Consider the following 13,959-nt stretch of genomic DNA (forward strand, 5'->3'; position numbering starts at 1 on the left):
TACACTAACAACCGCTGTAAGGGACCAGCAAATGGTTTGAACGCCTTGATGCCTTGCCATCATCGATCGTTTGAATGTGGTGGTGCGGGTGAAACAAAAACAACAGACCCTCACGTGATATGCAAAGTGGAGGGTGAACTGGTTGCCACAAAGGTAGCCAGCAAATACCACGGATGCTTCGGAACGCTCCACCCTTGTCCCCTTGGGAGACAAATAAAGGCTGTTTCTTCTGTTATTGATTTGCATCCAAGCCAAAAAGGAACAGGTATATGACCAGCTGAAATATAACAAAGCAATACATTTGTGGGTACCACTGATTGTACCTTTAAATGTACTTTTTCCTTTGAGAGCATGACCAATGGACATCTGTGTGTTGGTATGTATAATGTGTGTATACGTGTGTATTGTGGTGGTGGTTGGGGAGTGTAGTGGGTCGAACTTGTGGACCATCTGCTGGGACAGCTGGGGGAGCATGAGTGGGCTCAAGGCGGGATTTAGGGTATGATCTGTCCCAGCCTTAGTAGACAAGCTAGGGTTCGTTGTTTGACTTGGGAATTTTAGTCATGCCATCAACTTTTCCAGCATTCCGATTTGCAGCTTGTCTGTAGTTTAGTATGTTGTACGCTTTCTTTCCCCAAGCTATGTCTCTCATATTCTAAATTATCATTTATGAATATGGAAAGACCCTGGATGGTTTTAAATTCATCACCATCTTCTGGGTCACCCCTCCCTTTGCCGTTGCAGCTAGAAACAGAATCCTACCTCTCAAGCATATGTCAGCTGTCTTGTAATGTGGTTTAAATGGCCGCAGAGAAGCGGCCACATGCTGCCTGCTTATTCGCTGGCAGACTTGTTGATGTCTGATTTCGTTGGCCGACCTGCAGCTCATGTGCAGTCACTTAAAGCGGACGTGAGCGAAATGTGGCCATTTCAAATGAACTTTTTAGGCCGTGAGTGGCGCTACCCTAGTCTTGAAATAGCTTCCTCAGACCTTCCTCTGTCTTTTCTCCCTCAGTGGCTGTCCTCAATGTGTTCGTCTGTCTGGCCCAACTCGAGTCGCTGCTGGTGTTCTGCCCTCTCATCGGTTAGATCGCCCCTGAATCCCACTTCTAGCTTCTGCTAACTTTTGATTTGTTGGATGAGGATCAGTGGGAATGCGGTTTTGATCGTATGGTGAGTAACTATAGCAACGGCTAGTAACTCAGGTGGAAGTAAATGGTGTGTAGACACTGACCTATTTCTTACTCAGTTCCCATTGACCTGCTGGGTCATGTGGTTCCAGCATCTGTGTAAAGGCTTCAGCACACAATAAAACAGCTTGTGAGGCTGGCCCTTTGCTGTTGAACAAATAAGAAAATCATACAATTTGCACCTGCGCTGCATCCATTAATCCATTATTATTATTATTATTATTATTATGAAATAGTCCACACATACACAACTCATGTCTACAACGACACAGCTATTTTAAAGAAAAACATTTCCCCACTCCAATGTCAAAAAACAAAATACTTAGTCGACACTACAAAGTTGACAAAAAATTATAACTAGGGATTCACATAATATAAAATAATATAGCTGATCAATAATATGTTGTCAGTATTCGGACTCCATTACATTACAAGACTCCGTTTTGTCCGAGTATCTTGAAGCCTTTTTGGCTACTAACCTCAAAACTATTTCTATTTCAAAGGACCCCTTTGTCCTGTTGAGCAGCAAGTGATGCACCAACTCTAAATTGACCTCAGACTGAAGCAGGACAAACAAACAAACTGGCACAATGATGACGTGTTGACCAAGTAAAGGCTGACCCAACTGGCAACATTCCCACACAGAAAGTGAGCACATGAGCACGGAATGTGGATCAAAACAAATCACTGAAGAAGATTACTTGGCCTGCAAATAGCCTGAATGTCCATCTTTGAATGTCAATCTTTCTAATCAGGCAAAGGGGCTATACTGGCTGTCGGGTTAGAATGATGTTTCCATAAACATGAAATATACTAGTGATAATGATACTAAACCTGCAATTGATGCTGTTGACAGAACTTCCGCTACAATGCGGTGATATTGATCTTTAAAAAAAAAAAAAAAAAAAAAAAGTTTCAACATCTGCCACGTGCATGTGGAAGGAAGCTGGAGTGCACGGAACAAACTCGCCCCTGCACAGTGAGAACATGCAAACTTCACACATAAATGCCAACGCCGAGATTCAAACCCCAAACCTCAGAATAGTGAGCCAAACGTGCTAACCAGTCTTCACTGTGCTGCCCCACGTTCCATTTTTTTGTCCTCTAAAGCTGACTCACAGACGTCGTCTTTAATTTGAGCACTTGACCACAAGGAACACATCACACTTGGTGATACTGTACTGTTAATGATTCAGGACATGTGCAAAATGATGAAAATATTCGTCAGTGATCACAGTTTGCTCCACTGTTGTCAAAGTATGACTCATTTTCCCCCCCAGAATGGCCCCTGACAAGAATCAAGTGGTTGGGTGCCGCCGGCTGAAATAGCCCAACTGTTTCTGACAGCAGTGTTGCTTATTAAAATCGGTGAGATTGCTGATGATTTATGCAATGACGACATTTACCCTGCAGGATAGATAGTCAGGTAGCTCGAATGATTTAGCCCACGTGCCCTATTCTGATGTGGATTTTAAATGCTGCCGTTGCCCTGGCGATGGTTTAGTAGTGGTTAAAGTGATTTAAGAATGGGGATTTAGGTGAAGACATTTCAGGCGTCTGTTGCAAAGCGGGCTTCTAACTGCTCAGAGAAAAATTGGCAATGAAAGAAAGGCAGACTGAAAAAAAACATTTTGTATTTTTCAATTGAATCCAAGCCAAGTATTCACTTTTTGTTCGGTCTCTTTATGACTCCTCAGGGCCTGACCTTGCTCACATTTTGCTTGGCTCTGTCAGTTTTATCACACTTTCTGCTGCTTGATTCCCTCCTGAGACCCAATTACACCTGAAGAAGGTGACAGTGACTGAGACAAAGTTTGGGCACGAAAGAGGGCAGCAGCAACACTGATGCAAAAGTTGACAAAATGAGCGATGGAGTCGAGGAAAAGGTGGTGCAATGATGACACCCGCCCTTATAATCTGTCACACCGTGCAGCACGGTGCATTCTGTCAGAATGTTCTACACGTGTCTTGTGCTTGTGTGATGTTGTCAGTCGGAAGGATCGTTTGGAGTGAATGTCACCACCACTTGGTGCACTTCCTAATCTGAGAGACCCTGACACAAAGAGTTTGTCTCTTGCAGTCACTTGCTACCCGTTGCAGCTCATCTACACCACTATAAACAATATACAAACAACAACAAAAATCCCAGTTTTTATGGTGTCCCTGACATTTGGGTGAATAATGTGTGTGCATTATTCTATAACTTGCCTTGTCCGCGTGCAAAGTTCAAAATGCGCCAATGATTCAGAAGATAATAATGAAGAGGACATGAATACGATCTGAATGAGTATATAATAAACAACCGTATGAATTGATCTGCCTGGAATAGTCCGATGCTGCAATCCAAACAAGTCTGAACTCTGGAATTAGCGACTGCATTGGGATGCTGCTTGAAGTGGGAGTTCCTCTTCAATTAGCAGATGGATTTATCTTTTTTCATTGGACAGTGACAATCAATGAATTTCCAAAACATTTCAAACGGTGCGTCAACCAGTAAACCAGCAACAATGTACAGTTAATTGATCAGATCGATAATGAAAAAAGTGTCTATTATTATTTAATTATTAGTGAAATACTATCATAATACATGCATTGTGGCAAGATACAAGAGCCACATTTAAAAATGCATTAGGCAATAAATTGTTGGTACAAATGTGGTTTAGTAAGGTTTTAAACTGAGACATTGATTCAATATCTCTAAAAGGCGTGTCAATGTCATGTGAGAAACAAAGGATTAGTATTAGTGCTTAGTAAATGATACAATAATCCATCCAGCCGTTATCTATAGCACTTGTTCTCATTACAATCGCGAGTAAATTGGAGCCTATCCTTGATGTCTTTGGGCGAGAGGCAGGGTCCACTCTGGACTATTCTCCAGCCAATCACAGGGCACACATAGACAACTACAGAGAATTTAGACTTCATTTAACCTAACACTCATGTTTTGTTTACCAAATAACATTAAATGCATTAATATGCATTATGCATTAAATGTATATTATTTAAAGACTCCTTTCGGAACACATCAGGAAACTGTAGCTAAAGTCGATCAAACATCAACAACGTGAGCCAGTTTAAGTGAAAATAATATTTACGGTATATTTTAACTGCATTTGATATTACTTGGTGGAAGTTGTCAGTGGAAAAACCTCAGCTCATTTTCCAAAGAGTTGCCTCAAATGCTCATTAACTATAATTCAGTCACATTGTGGCACATTAGCTATGAATGAATGAAATTTGATGAGCTGTCAATTGAGTGTTTTGTCAGGACCGCTTCCCAGAGCTCATCACATGAGCTGAGGAGTCTTTTCTACGGATAGAATTTTGTTGCATGAAAATTCCACTTTTTCTTCTTTTTTTTCAGCACTGACCCCAACACCTACAGTTAAATGTGTAAATGTGTATGTCAGACTGACCAACTGCAGCGTTAACACTAAGCAACTGTCTGACTTCATCGTTTGTGTTTACGCACTTCTAAGAAGGAATTACGCATAACATGACTACTCAATGGGGTGAGGTTTTATTACATGAACATGTAGGAACCTTTAGTGGAAGCGTTATTTACGCTGTTATTGGTTGTCATGTCAGTAGCATGGTAATCCTGACGTCTAAATTCACACAATTACTGCGTACTGTCTACTTTTGACAAGTCCTAAAAAGGATTTCTGAATCCCTTATTTTATACAATGAAAATAAGAGAAAATATTGTTAAATGTAAATACGCACATGCAAAGCTGAGTAATGAAGTAATATTAAACTGGCATACGTATACTCCTACATGGTGCCTGGACGTGTTCAAATAATGGACAGTGAGCTCTCTATGTTCTGTCAAGGGTTGCACATGATAACAGAGTCCTCCCCAGTCCATCATGCACCGGCCTCTGGCAAGGCTGCAGGGCTTTTCCCAACACGGGTTTTGGCTTACACTCGAGGTCGCCACGGTCATGCCGAAGGGATCAATGACGACCATCGGTGTATCCTAAAAGGAAACTCCTGCTGAGGTCATCGGGCGTGTGTACGTGGGTAAACAGTTGGTTTAGAGGGCTCAGTAGGTGGTGCGCTGCGCATGAGGTTGTTGAGGGGCAAACAGAAGAACATAGAAAGTAAGTCAACACCTGATTTGTGTGACTGAGGGTGAATCCTGACATAGCTTTGACAAATGCGATCAAATGTCATCATGTCTCAGCATGCCAGTATCCATGGTAGGACTATTTAGACATTTACGTGCGTTTACTATTAGTCTTGGGTATGCTTATTGTTTTTTTTTGTTTCTTTTTATAGAATTTATTATTGTTATTACTTTATTTGTATTGCATGAATGTATTGCAGAAGGTCAAAAGATGGGTCAGTGTTGTAAATATTGACTATTTTACCAAATAATTGGATTTATTTTCCCTATTTAAAAAAAGTCTATCTTAAAATAAATACCCTTATTTTTCAGTACATGCTAGAAACATGTCTACGCAAAGAACATTTGAGTCACTGCCGACCACCATAATATGGTTCATAAATAACTTTGAAACACAGTGTCAATAAAAACTGAGCACGATTATCTTTGTAAAATCTTTTCAATACAGCTCTTGCATTGGATCTCGTTTGATTGTCATATGGGGAGGGGGAACAAACATTTTTTCTAATATGAGTGACAAGTCCCCTTTCCATTTTGCCACTTTGCATCAATGCGATGTGCTTAACTGGCTGCAAACATTGCCAGAACCATTTCATCAGTAAATATTATGTCATGAGTCTTTCCATTATAGTTTACCTTTTTAAAAAGTGTCGCTTCCATCTATGCTTGCCAATCTGGCCTGGATACATGCGCCGATCCTGTTTATGAATCACATTAGCAACATTCAAAAGTGTCCCCAAATAGCTGGTCGGCATCTGCTTGAGAGAGTTTTGGACTTGGGTTCAAATGGAGTGTACCCACTGATGGAAAAAGGAAGATTTGATTACACAGGAGCTATAAAAATAAAAAAATAAAAAAAATAAAAATAAACAACAACAAGGATGCACTCCGAGTCCTGCGGGCCGTCACTGGGATGTTGAGGGATACAGTCGAGGACTCTTTTGTACGGGGATGCTATTGAGGCTGTGTTATGTGTTGTGGCAGCTTGTGTTTGCCACAGGGGTGGGTGCGATGGGGACGTGGGGTGGGACTGTGCCCGGGGGGCCTAAAGGAAGCGGCGGCTTCCTGGATGATCTTCAGCTGACAGTGCCAGCACAAGGCCAGCTGTTTGATAAGTAGAATATAGAATGTTGGCGATAGATCAATGCAGTGAAATGTTAGATGGTCCTAAAATAACACGCCAGGCTGTGCATTTTACTAATCTACTTACTGGCCACACTATTATATACACGACAAAAGATTTTGCGTTTTATTTCATGAGGCATTAACATAGTTTGACCATTTCCTCCAATTGCCTTTATTGAAACAACCTACCGTACAAGCTTTTAATTTTAATTATACTGTGCAAGAGGAAGCTCTTGTATAATTTTTGAAAAAAACTATGAGTCAAACAGTCAATAATCTTGACATATACAGTAAATATTCAGTATCCTACTAGTAGTTGTTCTACTAGTGTACAGAAATGTCATACAGTAGTGGAACTAGCGTCGCAACTAGCATAATTAATTGTCCTACTAGTAAGGATGACAAACGTACTAGTACATGGACATGCACTTGCACACTAGAATGTTTATTATAGTACTTCTCAAAGTTCTTGTACTGTGCCTTGCATCTTACTGACAGATGTTTCATTCTCATGAGATCAGGAGACTGACGAGCGTAACGGTATATTTCGGTTTAAAGCCATGTTTCTATCCTTTTGTCTTCCAGTGTAAGAAAAACACCGCTATCTGTGAAGGTGTGCCCGTCAGCCATCCAGCTGCACATGCGCGGCAAACCAAAGACAGTCACCGTGGAAACCAAGGAGGGCCAAACAAACGCTGATTTCAAGAAGAGCAAAGATGGTTTCGTTCTACTGCTCCCGGCCAATTGAGCCAGTCAGTTCATCCAGTCAACCGACCCGAACCGGTATCACCTCTTGACTCGGATACCCTTTGCAGTCCTTCTACAGTTGAACCAGGGTTCAAGTATAAACAAAAACAGATGTGGTTGTACGATAGCACACGGTCAACATGCTGGACTTTGCATTGAAAAGTCATTCATGCCAAGTTTTCCGTGAAAAAAATAGAAAAATGTCAAAGATGCATGCACTTTTTTTGAATGACCACACAGATTTGATATCGGCCACCGTCAATTCATTGGAACTCTGAATGCTTTCTTGGTCGCATAAATAAGTGTAAAGTTTTGAAGAATAAATTATTCAAGATTTTCTTTAAATTGTTCTTGTGTTCTAAAACATTCAGTCAAAAAACATTTTCCAGCGCGTTCTGTAAATTACATATACAAATCAGTTTGTTTTTGAAATGCACTGATGGAATGTTTTGGGGTTTCCTGTATGCAATCCACTCAGTGACAATGTCCTGCTGTTTAGAAGGGAGGAAAAACAGTTGGATTTATCTTTAATCCAAAGTGTCCGCTGACCGCATGCAATCGAGCTCACATACTGCACAAAACTGGACTAAATGACGCAACAGTTATTTCCGGTCACGTCCCTCGGGATCAGATCAGAATTGTTGCAGACGTTTTGACGCAGGAAACCTTATTATCATTTGAAGATAATGGGCTAAAAATTCTAAGACACAATATCACACAAGAGTAACCGAAGTAGAATGACAAATTTTAATTGACTTTTTGTATCCAGCCACTCACACTGCTAAGTCTATCATAATTTTTGCACTCTTTGCTTCAACATATCATGAACGAGTGTCCTGAATTCACAGAGGAATCCAATGGCTAATATTGTTTATTCATTTATCTGTGTAGGAGCAGTATACTGAAAACAAAATTGTTGATATAATATTCAAAGTAACCACAAAGAGAGAAAGAACAATTCTTTGCAAATACCAACATCAATTGTAATTCACATATATTTGAAAGAGATTTGGAAAGGATCTAATCTCAGCCCTTTCTCCATAAATCAATGTTAAATACAAAGTAATCAATAGTATTCATAAACAGTCAACAGTCATGCATGTAATAAATGTACACATCCCTTGTATCCAAACATAAAAAAACAACAACACACATAATTATGTGTGTTGTTGATACAAAATACATAATTATTTCCCTTAAATTAGGTAAACTACAGTAGTAGACTTGGAGGTATATTTGCCATAATTAATATGAATCCAACCCGACTTTATAGAACACTTTGAAAACAATAGAGTTGAAAAAAATATATAAATAGAACTGAAATAGATTAACATGAATACAGTACAAATCCGAATAAAACGTCATCCATCCATCCATGGATTAAAAACAGAAGTAGTGGGAGAAAAAAAATAATACGAGAACAAATTCACAATAAAAAGGCTGTCATACTATGATTATAATTTCAAAAAATGTTTTTAAAATGTATACTGTATCAATTATGTTTAACACCAATAACAGCAATACTAAACATTTAAAAACTGCTGTCATGAATGGGTGTGAACGTTTCCCTCCTTTTTTCAGTACACGGGGCCTGAGCGTGTTTGTGACTTACTGAGGATAGTGAGGCGTAATTGGCAATGTGATACCAAAAAAAAAAAAAAAAAAAAAAAAGGATTATATTCATGACTACAAACACCAGAAGGGGTTTAATTTGACTCTTAACCACTTGTCGGCATTGTGCCAAACCCTCCTGACATCCTTTCCCAGACACTCTAAAATCAATTCACACCTTGATAGACCGTCTATAACAGTCCTCGCGTCAGTGTGACTGAGGTTGTCGGCGCACGCGACCTGAACGACTTTTGGGTGGTATGAATGTGTGAATGACTTGAGGGGAAGTTAAGATGTCTCTTCTTGTTAACAGCACATGGAAGCAGCCTTCAAGTTCTTATGCATGCCAGTCAAGTGCAGGCACTAATATAGAACAGAACAAGAGCCCTGCAACGGGGAAACGTGCAATTTTAGAGCAGTAAAGCAGACAGCACAATGCAAAATTGGGCTTTAAAAAAAAAAAAAATCGAGGGGAAAAAAAAAATGAAATGAGGAATATATCACTAAATATTAGCAAAATTATCTGCCTATAGAACAGGAAAATTTGACTTGGCAAGATTTCAAAAAGTAAGCACAGCTAGCCTCAAACACACACTGATGTCTTTAAACTAGTGTATTTATACTAAGGCCCAACCGATATCGATTTTCTTTAGGCCAATCTCTATTCCGATATTTGGCAAGATAAAATTCCCATAATTGATTAATCGGCCGATCAATTTAAAAATGATATTATGTATAAAATGTTTTAGTCCCTTCACGCTTACAACAATAAAGATATGAATTACAAGCATTTAACTGTTTTACAATAGTTTGGCCTTTAGTCTTTGTTTAACTTTACAACAGAGAGAACAATTGGAAAAAAATGGCTGATTTCAAATTTTCCCTATTTTTATGTTTATTTGAATGTCATTATCTCTGTCTTGTGATATGTTCATGTTTTAAAGCAAATCTGCAAAAAATCGGTCGATTTCAAACGGCCCGATATCGGCCAATATCTAATTTATACTACCGGCACCTATAGAATTAGCGTGTTTCTTATTTTAAACTAAACTTACTCATAACTAGTAATGAAATCTCAACAACAAGTTATATCTTTTTTTAAGGAAGAAAATGCTTGAAGCAAGTGAAATTGCTCTCACACAAAAACTGCCTGGTGAAAGGCAATAGCTTCAGAAAGAAAAAGCATATTTTGCCGTGATTTGAGATATTTAATTCATTTTAGTCTTTGCAGTGTAGCAGAATAAGAATATCAAAAAGAATCCAGAATAAAAAAATGCCCATATTACAACATCAGGCTATGATACTGAGCAGAATGAGCAGCGAGCAGCGGATGGCAAGTGTATACTGTACATTAATAATAAATACTATTTATACAGATGCAAATGTGAAACTGGACATGAATAATAGATACTATACAGGACTGTTTAGAATTTACTACAGACGTGAACGTGAACAGCGAGAATAGTCGGAGCATGGGTATGTAGTAAAATGATAACTATACATTTCAATGAATAAATGCATGATAGTACAACGACTGTTTATAGAAGCTTGTGTTATTGTTATTATTATTGTCCTCTATTCAACGTTTGTGTATCTCCTATGTTGGAATGTTAACAAACTATGGAAAACAGGAAATTAGTACATTTTTGAGTTCATCTTGAAAATCTCTCGCAAACGAACAAATGCAAACATTCAAGATGGCCAAACGCTTAAAATTGCCACGCAGGTCATTTTGCGCATTTCATTTAGCATGCGCAATTTGATTTACCAAACCTGAGATGAATTGCGATGGCTGAGTTTGCATCTTTAAATAGTGCATCTGAAAGGCACTGCTGTGCGTAACCATGACGAGGAGGCGCAGGTGACGGCGAGAACAGATCTTTCCCACTGGTATGAACATTTTTAAAATGCCAGAAAGAAAATTCATCACGACATATCGTCTATTCAGCTATGCACTTTTGGAGCTTCTGGATGATTTAACCGCGGTGTGTGATTTAATAACAGTGTGGTGCTATGAACCAAAGGGTTAAAGGTGACATATTTTGCAAAACCAACTTTTTCTAGTATTTGGGATGTAGTATTGTCTCTATAGTGCCTCAGTAAAATATGAATGAAAACCATCCACACATTCCTGTGTTCCAAACGTTTTTCTGCCGAGAGGCCTGAAATCAGGTCATTTGAATTTCTCGAGCTTATCTACATCACTAGTGAAAATCCCCGCCTTACCTTTCCGCTCTCGATGCAGCGCGCTCTCACAAGTGGGTCTTTTACACAGAAGCATCCAATCAGAGCAAAGGGGGCGGTCTAGGCCACATATGGGCAAAGCAGATACAAAAGTGGGTCAAACAGAAGTAGCTGTCAGAGGGGCATTTTCTGGACATTCGTATGAGAATCTGTGCAGGGTGCAAGGTTTTTTTTTTTTAAATGAAATTGACACTTTTATACTAAGTCCATGTTAGAGAGTCACTGTATGGAGGTCTAAATAGGCAAAATACGGGACCTTTGAGAACTGACTTGTAGCCAGTCACAAGAAGGAGTCATGCCATATCACTCAACTCTGCATTTCCTCATGTCTGGATCATTTCAGCACACTGTGACAATTGACTGGTGCTGGCATTTCCCAGAGCAGTTTTCTGGACTTTCGGTCCTAAGTTTTGAACACAACGTTAAGCAGAATGAGAAATCCGGATGAGTTAAATCAAACAAAACATGGCTTTTAGGCGTTTGCTGACTTTGACAAAATTGTCAGAGCGATAGTCTTTCCTGCCACTCAGTAATCGGTTTGTTTGTCTTCCACTTCCACTTCCAATTCCATCACTTCAGACTTCATTTTGTGCTTGCGGTGCTCTCCCAAATTTTTTTTTTTTTTTAAATATGGCCACCAGTTTTACACTGTTGACCGCAGCATACGCAATTACGCAATTTAGCTATCTGGGATCTTAGTAAAAAAAAAACCACAATGTTAATAATTCACGTGCAACGCGCCAACCCCCCAGAAAAATCGAAATCTGTTGGAGTGAAAACGTCATTTAGGGCCCAATCTCTGGGATTTTAGTAAATCAGGCCCTTGGAATATGATGTTTCATTATCTGGGTGAAGTTTGCCTGGGTGCACCCTCTCACCCAAAATCAGATGGACGAGGCTCTAGTTACGCGTGACCCTAATGAAGACAAGTGGTATAGAAAATGGATGAAAGGATATGTTTCTTTGTCTATTCACTTTGTACAAATATGAGTCGTCTAGCTCTAATCTAATTGATCAGGCCTGGCTGATTGTTGATGCAATCACTTAAAGCGCCATGCAATTCCATTACAGAGAGGCTGGCACCTGGTCTGCCTCTCTTTAGGGATTACCAGCCGCGCAGCTAGGATTTTGTAATGAGTTGGAGAGGATTTAGCATAATATGTGTCCTAGAGCTGTGTTTTTGCCCCTAAATCCTCTCAGGGCAGACCCACCACTGCTCTGGTGAGCCCAGCAGGTTTTTCCAGCATTTCTCCATGATCAGACCAGAGGGGAGGTCACATGTTGGAGATTACAGTAACATGAGGGGCAGATTGCTTGGCTCCCTCTAAACTAACATGCCACCAGGCTGGATGCTTACTAATCTGGACATATTTGCGATACCGCAGGGTTCTACCTTGATTATTTAAATGCATATTTTATAATGAATTGAGGAATTAGGAAAGGTGGTTTCATGACCAGCTGGTTCAACTAATTAACCCAGTCATCTCCACGTAGGACCCTACATCATGATTTATGAGCTGTTTTTGTTTGTTTTTTTGTTTTTTGAGTTCAAATATTGAATTTTTAGATTCATTCCTGCTGCATGCGTAAAATTGCAATTCACGTCACAATATTCATATTTCAAAAAGCATCTTTCTTCAAACTGTAATCTGCTGATCTCAAAGCACATGATGATATTTATTACCATGATGTTGTTCTCCTAATGTTCTTTCACCCACTACAATTAGTTTTATTAACTTCATGTTCGCTGTAATGATGCCAGGTTGCCCTTTACTAATTAAATGATCAAAAAGGGGGTTTAGTCCAGAGTTGTTGGCTAATTGGCATGTAGCTTCTTCACTGAGGCCTCTTGTTCCCTAAATTAGTGTTGCTATCTGGTGACAAATGTGGATGATAATGTTCTTGTTGTGGATTCGTATTAGCTGTGAAACAATGGGCCCTAATGCAGCAAATTGTAAACATACGTGTGTTTTTATACTTGTGCAACTTCCAGTCAATAGTTTTAGTATGGGTGCTGGTTACAAATGTTAGTACCTCAATATAAGCCTCCCCTTGCAAGTTCCAAATGGTAAAAGCTTATGGTGTCATGATGAGGGATTTGTAAACACATTGTATATATATTACTTTATTTTAAGCCAATAACCTTATTGAAATTTTGTATTTAAATTCAATCTCTATATAATTGTTTTCCGCAATTTAAATTATTTGATATTTAATCGCATAGTCACACATCTCATGAAATTAGATTATTGCGCTTTTCCCCTGTTCTTAGCGTCTCACTCATTTATTTTGCATGTGTCAAATATCTACATTAAAACAGCTCGGCCAGTGTTTTTTTTTTTTTTTTAAACTGAATATTACCGTAATCCACAGTGGTGATCCCAGGTAATACATTGAGTTCATAGTGGTCTGTTTGACAGCTCAATATTATGCCAAAATGAAAAAAAAAAAAAAAAAAACAACAATAACTTAATAACTGAAAGAAAACAATAACTTTCTATTCAATTTTAAAGAACTAATGAAATTTTCCTCAAATTCAAACTCATTCAAATGACTGTCCACCAGATGCCCACTAGGATTAAGTGTGGTTGTCTACAACCACGGTGACCAATGAGTATATGTTTGAAGTTTGAATTAGTGGAAATGGTTCAATGAACAAAAAAAAAAATAAAATAAAGTTTTTTACATCAGAAAAGGTTGATGAATTCAAATGGTTAGACATAACAAGCATGGACGACATAAAATGATTCATCTGGCTACCGCATCTAGAGGACTTGGGAACTAAAATCCTTTTCTAGTAAGCACTGTAAGAGGGTGTTTGCAACATGCGTGATCCCCGCGGGCTCGTAAAAGTCAGTGAAGAGCAAGCGAGGCCTCCAAAAGCAACCACAGAACAGAAGCACCGACAGTTCT

At 39.1% G+C, this 13,959-nt stretch overlaps 1 protein-coding gene across 4 annotated transcripts in view; it reads left to right on the forward strand.

Moving 5' to 3' along the window:
• The window catches only part of myo1g (myosin IG), a 30,431-nt gene extending 22,895 nt beyond the window's left edge, over window positions 1-7,536 (forward strand). For 3 of the 4 annotated variants that reach the window (XM_061665683.1, XM_061665682.1, XM_061665681.1), the window contains one exon: window positions 7,030-7,536. In XM_061665683.1, coding sequence (XP_061521667.1) covers window positions 7,030-7,192 — 163 coding nt within the window. In that variant the 3' untranslated portion in view covers window positions 7,193-7,536. Of the gene's footprint in view, window positions 1-1,015; window positions 1,174-7,029 lie in introns of all 4 variants that reach the window. The other variant, XR_009767324.1, reaches the window with a different exon arrangement.
• The last annotated feature ends 6,423 nt before the right edge of the window (window positions 7,537-13,959 follow it).

Source organism: Phycodurus eques, chromosome 20 (genome assembly GCF_024500275.1).
Source record: "Phycodurus eques isolate BA_2022a chromosome 20, UOR_Pequ_1.1, whole genome shotgun sequence".
NCBI classification, from domain to species: Eukaryota; Metazoa; Chordata; class Actinopteri; order Syngnathiformes; family Syngnathidae; genus Phycodurus; species Phycodurus eques.